Source organism: Bubalus kerabau, chromosome 9 (genome assembly GCF_029407905.1).
Source record: "Bubalus kerabau isolate K-KA32 ecotype Philippines breed swamp buffalo chromosome 9, PCC_UOA_SB_1v2, whole genome shotgun sequence".
NCBI classification, from domain to species: domain Eukaryota; kingdom Metazoa; phylum Chordata; class Mammalia; order Artiodactyla; family Bovidae; genus Bubalus; species Bubalus kerabau.
Genome location: NC_073632.1, coordinates 48,638,146 through 48,650,434, shown reverse-complemented (window position 1 = coordinate 48,650,434; position 12,289 = coordinate 48,638,146). Strand labels below are relative to the sequence as shown.

Genomic DNA, 12,289 nt, shown 5'->3' with positions numbered 1-12,289 from the left:
AGTTTGACCTTACCTGTTTATATTTGAAATTCGTGTAGATACCTTACATGTAGTATTTGTTGTGTTATCCATGGGTCTTTAGTTTTCCCATCTAGTTTTTTGTCTATTTTTAGGTTGGGATTTCAAAAAAATTAAAAAACTATGCCACTACCACTACCATCTTCCCAGGATGCCCAATGGCAATCTTAGTAGGATGGTTATCAGGTACCAATTCTAAGTATGAGCATAGCAATAAATATAGCCTTAAAAATATAGCCTTAAAAAGAGCCTTAAAAATATAAATTCCCTTCTACCCTTACAATCCTAATTTTAGAAACTTATTCTAAAGAAATAATACAACGAGGCAAGTGAAGAAAGTGCAAAGCTGTTCTGAACTGGACTGGGGCGCCTTCCCACCCACCCCATTTCTAACCCCTGCTTCTGGCATGTGTCCTTGTAGGGTATCACTCCAAATGCTCTCTTACTTGAGATCATGAAATTGTCCAGTCCTGTTAAATTTGAATAATCAATTAAAATATGACTGACAAAATTTAGAGACACATACCTTCAAATGTTGGTCCATAAATTGACTCTCCATTATCTCCTTTTCCAGCAACTATATCTGAGAAATAGCAGTAAATAAACATTAAAATTCTGAAACTAAAAAAGAGATAATGGCAGGGGAAAATGCTTAAATTATGATTCCATTTATAACAATAACTAGAGTAAGTGACCTAATTGTTCAGTATCTATACCATGAAAATACTTCTATAATGATTTCACTTGTATTTTGTAAGTACTTTAATTTTCCTGATCCCTTTTTTCCCCCCTCATAACTCCCAAGTAGGCTAAATTTAATGTAAAACCTTTGAAATGATGAAATATTAAATTATAATTGTGGCCAGAATTTAAATTAAGTGTGTTCATATAGGTTCGACTTATTTCACAAGTTATTCCATGGCTGATCTTACTTTTCAGAAAAAAAATGGAAAGATTTAGCTGAGGATGAAACAGGAACAGTGAGGTCTTTTTAACACAAGAATGAAAATAGATGCTCTAAAAAAGAATTAATGTTCAAATTTTTATTCTTTGGAACTCTGTAGTGATAACTCATTTATCTGGTGTTTTAGAACTGAAGTTCCTTTGCAATATAAAGATTTTTTAATGGTATTTATAGAACCTGTTTCACATTATATGCATTATATGCATATTTTGGCTTAGGCAGTGATCCTACTATAAAACTCCTCTATGCACAGCTACAACAGAAGCAAGGCTAACTCTAGTGAACCTAGAAGTCTCCGAGGTCTGTGCTCTCCCCATCAGCCCCTTTCCTTCTTTCAGCCCTTTAGACGGCCTCCTCGAATAATGTGCAATAAACTGGCCCATTTAAACTCAGTATGAGTGCTTTATCATAAAATTGTCTGTGCTATTTAAAGAAATCTGATGCAACAGCAAGCATGTGAAGAGAATTTATGCAGGAAAGGGGCATATAGCGTTTAAATTATACTACTCATAAAGCTGGTTCAAAAGTTAACTGATAAACCTTAAGTCTTCAACCTACTCTGCCAGATATATACTTCCTTCCTGCCACTCCCACCGTATTCACCACACAGCCCAGGGCTGTTCTCAGAAGCCTGCTGCAGTAGCCACAGGCTAAATCCGGGTTTGGAGAAGTTGAATGTCCTCTAAGCACCAATTCCTTCCTGTGCCAGAGTTTGCTTTGCTTGGTGAACCTGCCCAGGTGATTCCCCTGTCTGCTGACTTATGTAAATATCAGTGACACTCCCTTGCTTTCTCCAACACTTGTCACTACTCTTGCCCTTTGTTTCTGATCTCCCAGGTGAATATTTTATATTGACACCATGTCAGTCAGTATTTAATATTTTTTGTGACCATAACCCACCCCTTTGAATTCAGCTCTGGATATCCTCTATACTTCTGACAACAGATTCAGCAATGCAGAACAGTGGTTAAAGGTAAACTCCAAAGTCAGATGATTTTTATTTTGATCTTGATGTTGGTTACCTTTCCCAACACTGTTTCCTCATCTGCTATAGACAGAGATGATGGGAAATGCCTCCCAGTTAGTTCTGAGTGTGAAGTGCAGTCATGTAGGGAGAGCACTACACATGGACATCACCAGACGGTCAACACCGAAATCAGACTGATTATATTCTTTGCAGCCAAAGATGGAGAAGCTCTATACAGTCAGCAAAAACAAGACTGGGAGCTGACTGTGGCCCAGATCATGAGCTCCTTATTGCCAAATTCAGACTTAAATTGAAGAAAGTAGGGAAAACCACTAGACCATTCAGGTGACCTAAATCAAATCGTTTATGATTATACACTGGAAGTGAGAAATACATTTAAAGGACTAGATCTGATAGAGTACCTGATGAACTATGGAATGAGGTTCATGACATTGTACAGGAGACAGGGATCAAGACCATCCCCATGGAAGAGAAATGCAAAAAAGCAAAATAGCTGTCTGGGGAGGCCTTACAAATAGCTGTGAAAAGAAGAGAAGCGAAAAGCAAAGGAGAAAAGGAAAGATAAAAGCATCTGAATGCAGAGTTCCAAAGAATAGCAAGGAGAGATAAGAAAGCCTTCCTCAGCTATCAATGCAAATAAATAGAGGAAAACAACAGAATGGGAAAGACTAGAGATCTCTTCAAGAAAATTAGAGATACCAAGGGCACATTTCATGCAACGATGGGCTCAATAAAGGACAGAAATGGTATGGACCTAACAGAAGCAGAAGATGTTAAGAAGAGGTGGCAAGAATACACAGAAGAACTGTACAAAAAAGATCTTCACAACCCAGATAATCATGATGGTGTGATCACTGACCTAGAGCCAGACATCCTGGAATGTGAAGTCAAGTGGGCCTTAGAAAGCATCACTATGAACAAAGCTAGTGGAGGTGATAGAATTCCAGTGGAGGTATTTCAAATCCTGAAAGATGATGCTGTGAAAGTGCTGCACTCAATATGTCAGCAAATTTGGAGAACTCAGCAGTGGCCACAGGACTGGAAAAGGTCAGTTTTCATTCCAATCCCAAAGAAAGGCAATGCCAAAGAATGCTCAAACTAGCGCACAATTGCACTCATCTCACACACTAGTAAAGTAATGCTCAAAATTCTCCAAGCCAGGCTTCAGCAATACGTGAACCGTGAACTTCCAGATGTTCAAGCTGGTTTTAGAAAAGCAGAGGAACGAGAGATCAAATTGCCAACATCCGCTGGATCATCGAAAAAGCAAGAGAGTTCCAGAAAAGCATCTAATTCTGCTTTATTGACTATGCCAAAGCCTTTGACTGTGTGGATCACAACAAACTGTGGGAAAATTGTGAAAGAGATGGGAATACCAGACCACCTGACCTGCCTCTTGAGAAACCTATATGCAGGTCAGGAAGCAACAGTTAGAATTGGACATGGAACAACAGACTGGTTCCAAATAGGAAAAGCAGTACGTCAAGGCTGTATATTGTCACCCTGCTTATTTAACTTATATGCAGAGTACATCATGAGAAATGCTGGACTGGAAGAAACACAAGCTGGAATCAAGATTGCTGGGAGAAATATCAATAACCTCAGATATGCAGATGACACTACCCTTATGGCAGAAAGTGAAGAGGACCTAAAAAGCCTCTTGATGAAAGTGAAAGAGGAGAGTGAAAAGGTTGGCTTAATTAAAGCTCAACATTCAGAAAACTAAGATCATGGCATCTGGTCCCATCACTTCATGGGAAATAGATGGGGAAACAGTGGAAATAGTGTCAGCCTTTATTTTTGGGGGCTCCAAAATCACTGCAGATGGTGACTGCAGCCATGAAATTAAAAGATGCTTACTCCTTGGAAGGAAAGTTATGACCAACCTAGATAGGATATTCAAAAGCAGAGACATTACTTTGCCAACAAATGTCCACATGATTTTTCCAGTGGTCGTGTATGGATGTGAGAGTTGGACTATGGAGAAAGCTGAGTGCCAAAGAATTGATGCTTTTGAACTGTGGTGTTGGAGAAGACTCTTGCAAGTCCCTTGGACTGCAAGGAGATCCAATCAGTCCATCCTAAAGGAGACCAGTCCTGGGTGTTCATTGGAAGGACTGATGCTGAAGCTGAAACTCCAGTACTTTGGCCACCTGATGTGAAGAGTTGACTCATTGGAAAAGACCCTGATGCTGGGAGGGATTGGGGGCAGGAGGAGAAGGGGACAACAGAGGATGAGATGGCTGGATGGCATCACCGACTCGATGGACATGAGTTTGGGTAAACTCCAGGAGTTGGTGATGGGCAGGGAGGCCTGGCATGCTGTGATTCATGGGTCACAAAGAGTCGGACATGACTGAGCAACTGAACCGAACTGAGGGAGAGCACGTGTATGGTGACTGGCAGAGTGTCATGCTCCTTCATTAGTGGCCATTATTATTGTGCATCATCACACACTTAGGAATGCATCTTCTCATTATCATTTTCACCATCATTCTGATGACCATGATGATGATAAAATATATTAAAGTAAATCTCAAGAGATCCTTCTCAAGGCAGTTGGCCTTGTGGGAGCCACAAAGAGGATCCTGCCAAAGTGGCTTAACAACTTGGTATCTTCATTAACTTCAACTTTAGAAACAAACAGAATGTATGCTTCCTGTTTATCTTCATTCATTCATTCTTTGAACAAACTTTTAAAAAGCATCTACTAATACTGTATGCTAGGCACTGTTCTCTAACTTGAAGATGTAACAGTGAATGAAACAGATAAAAATCTGTGCACTCATGGAACTTACATTCTACTGAAAAGAAATAGAAAGTTAACAAAGAAGTATTAATAGTATGTCCTGTGGTGAAAAGTGCTAGAAAGAAAAATAAAGCTCGGTAAGGGGACAGGAGAGCAGCCCAGAAAGGGGAGAGGAGAGGTATATGGAGAGGAAGGTGGGAGGTTTTGAACAGGGTGGTCAGGTAATTCCCTCCTGATATAAGCTCTTAGCAAAAACCAGAAACAGGTCAGGGGGTGATGCAGGGGGATATGCAGAGGAATAGCTGGGTGTACATAGCGCTGGCAAAAGAAATAATGAAAGACCTCAGGGCATACATATGCTTGATATACTTCAGGAACAGCAAGGAGCCCTATGTGTGGAGCAGAATTAGCAAGAGGAAGAGGTCAGATGATGAGATGGAGTCGAGGGAGGAAGAAGACTTTGTAGGGCCTCTTGGTCCCAGCGAGCAAGCAGTAGTGCTTGGAAGCATCCTAAGGCACAACACCAAACCACAGTCAGTTCCTGTACTCCCAAATGCTACCCAAAAAGCCCTCTGAGAATCTGACATCTGAAGGAGGAGGGTGCTTATGGAGCTTAGCGGTTCAAAATACCATGTCCTTGAATCCTCACCATATCCTGTAATATTATAATTATCCCCATTTTGTGATTAGGAAACTGAGAGATGACAAGTTCCTTATCCAACATGGTGCAACTTATACGTGTCAGTTTGGAGCTGAATCTATTAACCAGAATTTTTTTTCCAAACTCCTTAAACAGCATTGCTTTGTTATCTGAAAACATGAACTGAGACCTATGCACTTTTTGGAAATTTTGCTTCAAATAAATAAATATCATGGTCCACTTTCCCCAAATCCTGGTCTGGCTCACAGGGGTGAGAGGAGGTCTAGCTAAAAACAAAACAGAAAACCGCATCTGGAAGATCAGTGACAACAGTGAACTAAGTATCAGGAGACACGGATATGGGCCCTCTTGAGGATTATCTTATACTAACAAAAAATCAAAAACAGTCTAAATGTTCACCAACGGGAAACTACTTCAATTGGCATAGCAATATGATGAAAAACTAGGCAGATCCTAAACGTTTTCTATGTCAATATACATAACCACATAAAATTTTTAGGGGCTTCCTTGTTGGCTCAGATGCAGGAGACCTGGGTTCGATCCCTGGGCTAGAAAGATCCCCTGGGGGAGGGAGGGCATAGCAACCCATTCCAGTATTCTTCCTGGAAAATCCACATGGACAGAGGCACCAGGCAGGGTACAGTACATGGGGTTGCAGAGTCAGACACGACTGAGCGACTAAGCACAGCATAGCACAATTTTTCATTATATTGCTATGCTGATTTAATTAATTTCCCATTGGTGAACATTTAGACTGTCTTTCATTTTTTGTTAGTATAAGATAATCCTCAAGAGGGCCCATAAAAATTTGATATATTTATGTGTACTGACATGGGCTTTCCCAATGGCTTAGGGGTAATGCAGGAGACTTGGGTTTGATCCCTGGGTTGGGAAGACACCTAAGAGGAGGAAATGGCAACCCACTCCAGTATCCTTGCCTGAAAAATTCCATGGACAGAGGAGCCTGGTAGGCTACAGTCCAAAGGGTTGCACAGAGCCAGACATGACTGAGCGACTGAGTGTGCGTGCACATGCACACACTGAGCACGCACACACACACTGAGCACGCACACACACACACTGACATATGACCAGGCTTTCCAGGTGGCGCTAGTGGTAAAGAACCCGCCTGCCAATGCAGGAGATGTAAGAGACATGGGTTCGATCCCTGGGTTGGGAATATCCCCTGGAGCAGGGCATGGCAGCCCATTCCAGTATTCTTGCCTGGAGAATCCTGTGGACAGAGGAGCCTGGCAGGCTACAGTCCATAGGGTTGCAAAAAGGCAGACACGATTGAAGTGACTTAGCACACACCATAAATATTAAGTAGAAAACAACTGGATTAGAAACAGTACTGGTGATATCTCATTTTGGATAAGCTGATTTACATACAAGAGCTGATTTACATACAAGATACTTGGATTAAATCTATATTTTTCTCCTCATCAGCCTGAGAATGTTCTAGATTGTAGACAAATAATGAAACATTATTAATTTAAGCCTTTGCATATTTCATCAAGTTCAAGAAAATCTCCTTCCACACTAAACCAATTATTTTTAAATTGCTGCCTGACTGCTCCCTATGGGATATCTCCTAAAAGGCCTCTAAAATTGAATTTTGTGTTGCTAATCAAGGTACCTCCTTTGTGTAAAGCCAAAGGATTGACCTGGAAAGAAAGCAAAGATGGAGACCAAAATGCTTTTGATCTTATTTCAGTTGTAACAGTATAATATCTTTGGTGAGAAATAAGCTGTTTTTCATTTATTCTGTTTTCAAATTCCTACCTTTAGTATGTTTCTTAAAAGCACTGTATTTTCTATATACTTTATTTTTAGGTGAGCATTTAAAATTATCTTTTGGTTAAAAAAATGTTACCCATCCTACTTTCTTATATCACTTTTTAATCTGGAATATTCCTAGTAACACACTTTAGATTTATTTTAATAATGATGGAATTTTTAAAAAGAGTATGAATATCTTAATTCATCATTTGACCATCCTTTAAATATATCTATATAACATATAATGTTAAATATATTCTAATTCTATATGAATTTCAAAGAGGCAGATAAACAGAAGTTTGGATATTCGGATTTGATGTTGCAACTAAGTTGTATTTAAGGTTTCAACTTAAATAGTTTAAAAAAACTCACCTCCTCCTTGTACCCAGCCATTCCTTACCACTCGATGGAAAATGGAACCTGTGTAATGTAGCTTGATGCCACTTTGAGAAAACCCTGCTTTTCCTGTGCACAAGATCTGAAAATTTTTACATGTTTTGGGACATGTATCAGAATATAGCTAAAAATAAAGATAAAAGTTTTCAAAGATTAAACATTTTGATAGAGAGTCTCACTCTCCCCAACTTATTAAAAAACAACCACCAAAGTCCTCTTACCTCAAAAATCAATCTTCCAATTGGATAAAGATCAATAGAAATGTCCAAGAACACAAAATTATGCTATTAAAATTAAAGAGAAGAAGGCAATGCAGGTCAGTGTTTTGGAAGAAAGTTTTAGAAGTGACCAAAAATATAACATAATAATGTTTTCAGTGTTAAGATGACTGACAGCATTAACATAGATGATGTAACAGCAAAATTAAACAGATGACTTTTAAAAGTTTGTTTCATTTTATTATACTACAATTTTATAACTTAAGTAACATGCTTTTTAAAAGCTTTCAGTAGTAAGTCACATTAACCTATCACACAAGACTGAGAACACATGGCCTAGATAGCAACCACATCACAGACTGGGTGTGGAAAGGGACACTGATCAGTCCCTTTGGGAAAAAGAGCAGACTGGGAAGCCTTTTCTTTCCTGAGTAATTCTGGAAAAAGATCCACATGAGCCCATAGATTTGGTTACGGTGTGTTCTGGATTTTGAAAGACTGCACAGATTAGCTAAGCTGAGCCAGGCCACAGTCTCTCTGAGTGGAAAAATAAGACCACTGTATGCACAGGTACTATGCCGCGGGTAGGGAAGAGAGGACGCCGTACCTTTTAGTTCTCTCTTTCATGACCTCATACTCCTAGATGCCCCAAGCTCTTATTTTCAATTGACATCCTTTCTGGTAGAGGCAGCTAACATTTGTGAGCCCTTGTCTAGCCCTACAAAGAGGCACCCAAAATGAAAACACTGTTCTCCATCACAGTGGCATTCATTTTGGTAGCAAACCACATCTAATAGAATACACTGCAACTCTTAGGCACCATTCTCCTACATAAAAATGCTGCCTGATTTAACAAGTACATAATTTGTCCTGCCTTATTTCTTAAGAATCTAGGAGGCATAAATGAAATCACTTTTAAATGTATCACTATCATTATTTTATGTCGCTCTAAGCTCTTTTTTTTCGGAGAAGGCAATGGCAACCCACTCCAGTACTCTTGCCTGGAAAATCCCATGGGCGGAGGAGCCTGGTAGGCTGCAGTCCATGGGGTCGCGAAGAGTTGGACACGACTGAGCAACTTCACATTCACTTTTCACTTTCATGCATTGGAGAAGGAAATGGCAACCCACTCCAGTGTTCTTGCCTGGAGAATCCCAGGGACAGGGGAGCCTGATGGGCTGCCATCTATGGGGTCGCACAGAATCAGACACAACTGCAGCAACTTAGCAGCAGCAGTAGCAAGCTCCTTTTTAAATTAAAGACTAAGATAGTATTATAATACCTGGTATCCAGGAATGAAGTATTTATATCCATGCTATTAATAATTATGATTATGTTTGTGCCTCTCTGCATCTGTATTACAAGTTATTAATCATAAAAGAATATTATAACTTTAAGAGGCATAATATGGTAAATTTCACAGGTTTAGGAGGAAAAAGAGGACATATTGGAAGTTATGACTGACTTCTAAAATGCATGAGTCCATTCAGGCATTATTAAATTTCCCTGGGCATCAATATATTATCTTTATGTGGTTGTCAAGAGTAGATAATTTTAGAAATCCTAATGAAAACAGAGCAAGTGACTTGTAACACAAGGTAATGTCACCTATCAGCCAAACCTAATTATCTACGCTATCATTCCAAACCAGAAGTAAACAAGTATCCCTGGGTTTAACTCAGCATGAAAAATCTAGCCTCTGGGCAAAAAAATCCAAGAGTTTTCTCTAGAATCTGGGTCCTCTTTCCTCAGCCACTAATTAATTCAGGCTGCCATTATTTCTAGCCCGCACTACTCCAGCAGCTTTCCAAATGGCCACCCTGCCATCAAGCTTTCCCTACTCCACCCTGTTTGGCCTCAGCCCTAAACTTTTTTCTAAAACACCAAAGAAGGTTATGTCATACTTCTGATGAAAAGTTCTGTTGGCCTGCTTTCTTCTAGATAAAATCTAACTCCCTGGTTAAGAGTGGACAGTAAGTTCAACCTTTTCTTAGTGGATCTGGTTTGGGGTTTTTTCTGTTTTTGGTTTTTGTAAAACAAAAAAATACGAAAGGAAAGCAGCTTTCCTATTTGGGAAACTCCTGCACCAGCCTCTGCAGAACATTCTCTCTTTCCCCACCATTTGAGAGGCAGGGTGCGGGCACATAACCTGGGCTTGACTGGTCAGGTGCTTCTGCCTGGGGCCTTCGACCTCTGGGGAGCGACACAGACCCAAGGAGAACAGAGAAGTTATGCTCAGTGAAGGTGGCAGGGAGACCCGAGGGCCAGCAGGCACCCATGGCAGCACCCTGGCTGCACTTGCCTGGTGCGTGACTCTGGCCATGTTTTCCTGCTGCCAGGTCTCCCTAGGTTCCTGCCTGCTTTCCAAAGCTGGCTCTCCAACTTTCCTGTCAGTTGTGGATTTACCAACATCCCTCAGTACATACTTTTTCTCCTTAAGTTAATCAGAACAGCTTGGTACCGTTGGCACCAAGAATCCCGACTGATGCTCTCATTTCCCAAGCCTCCTTCCCACTCATTCGGGGCTCCATGCTGTCCTCTGCTGTCCCCAGAGCACACCATGTACTTTAAGACTCTTGGCCCTTTGGGAATGAACTGCTATGAATGTTAAATTCCTCTCCACGCCTTAGAGTTTAGAGCATTTTGCAAGCGTACTGTTTATTCAACAAAATATTCACTGAGCACCTCCTATGTTTCAGGTTCTGTTCAAGGCAGTGGTTGAATCAGGGTGAACAAGACAAGGTCTTTGCCATTGCATGGCTCAGATCCTAGCTCTGGGTCTTTATGTAGGCACAGGCCACCATGGGCATGACATGATTTTCAGCATGTGGCAGCTATTGCTGCAACAAGGCTCCTGAGCAAAACTGCATACATTTACCAGCCTCACGGAGGTTGCCCATTCCACCTGATGTCTGTCTCTTGCTCTCTGGACCTCAAGCTTCATGACTGTTGTCTACCATTGGAAACCCCAGGGCCATCGCTCGTCTGCTCCTGCGGCCTGCGCGTCAACTTTCTTCTCAGACTTGTCAGTCTCTCCGTGCAGGAGCTCTCACTTAGGTGTTACAACATACTAATAAAAATATTTCATGCTCAAAGTGAGTAAAGGATAGGTTTGACTTTGCCTGAGGGAGGAGGTCTTAATATTTTAAATAGATGCCAATTAACGCACATAAGCTTCTTTGGAGAGTTGAAATGTTTGAACAGCGATGCTCTTCTGCCTGTGCCATCTACCTGCTGTGAGATAGGCTGGCTTTACACACCACCAAGCCAAACCCCACCAGTTCTTTGCAACTAGAGATCACAAGTTGATTAAGAACTTAACCTAGTCCTCTACTCTTTTATATTCCCTTTGCTAGGTTTATCAGTAATTAGTGCTTAATCAATATAAATGCTCAAAGATTCCACTATTTTCCTTTTTTAAAAAATTAGTGTAACTTGCCTTGGTGTCTCTTAAGAATTTGGCAGAATAATCCACAGTAAGTGCTTCGTAAAGTGCAGGAGGCTTAAAATCAACTATATCCCACACTTTGTGGGCCCATTTCTGTAGATCAAGTGCATCACCCAGGAGCTTATCATTAATAAAACACATCACATAGGAAGAATATTCCCAGACTTCATTCTTAAGTTCCTGTAAAGGAAAAGGGCCCCCCCCCAAAAAAAAAAATTAATGGGGCATGGGGATGGGGAGTGAACCTTGCTAAACCCTCAAGCCAGAGCTTTGATCAATCCCAGGACTGAACCTTTAAAAAAATGTAATTTTTGCCATCTTTCAGAATTTAGCTCTCAAAGGGAATTTAAGAACATTTCAAAACTCTGAAGGTGCTGAAATCAATAACCTAAAAGTAATCCTTAAAATGGTACAATCTTAGAAAATAGATGGTAATCTGGTAATAAAAGTCAGTGTGCATAGCATACTTGTTATATATGAATATAAAAACAAAAATGCAGTCCTCTAGCTTCATTTCTGGAGCACATTTTACTGTACGCATACTTGCTTAGGGGTCCTAAATAAGACATGGTTTTCAATGCCAAGGATGGAAAAGAGTGCTTTTTGATGGAGGGAAGTCAGACCAGGTGAGGAAATGCCTCCTGAGGGCCAGCAGGGTTTCTGGGACACATGAGGGACCATGAGGAAGGGAACTCACCTTCGTTAACACTTTTAAGTCCTAAGCCCTTCAAAATTAAGTGTGTAAGTGTTTTCATCCACACAACAGTGACAGCCAGTGTGCTAAACCTCAGTGTGTGGCCGCTGAGTAACGTCACCTCGGAGGAGATCTGGTTTATTAGTACCCAGTGCCAGTCCTGGCAAAACCTGGCATCATCTGGGACAGCTGTTCTCCAGTTTTAGTGGGCAGTCAGAATCATAGATTCCTGAGCCCCACCCCAAGTTTCTGATTCTGGGATGGGGGTTGAGACTTCATTTTAATTTTTTACCAGCATCCCATGAGATGCTTCCAATTTGCATTGATTCATGGACCTAACATTCCAGGTTCCTATGCAATATTGCTCTTTA

General features: G+C 40.7%; 1 protein-coding gene across 1 annotated transcript in view; it reads right to left on the bottom strand.

The window, feature by feature from the left end:
* Window positions 1-12,289, bottom strand: part of PPIL6 (peptidylprolyl isomerase like 6) — a 35,530-nt gene that overhangs the window by 16,786 nt on the left and 6,455 nt on the right. Inside the window, exons 3-5 of the mRNA XM_055535238.1 lie at window positions 7,780-7,842; window positions 7,535-7,682; window positions 545-601 (exon numbers count right to left, since the gene is read on the bottom strand). Coding sequence (XP_055391213.1) covers window positions 545-601; window positions 7,535-7,682; window positions 7,780-7,842 — 268 coding nt within the window. The remainder of the gene's footprint in view (window positions 1-544; window positions 602-7,534; window positions 7,683-7,779; window positions 7,843-12,289) is intronic.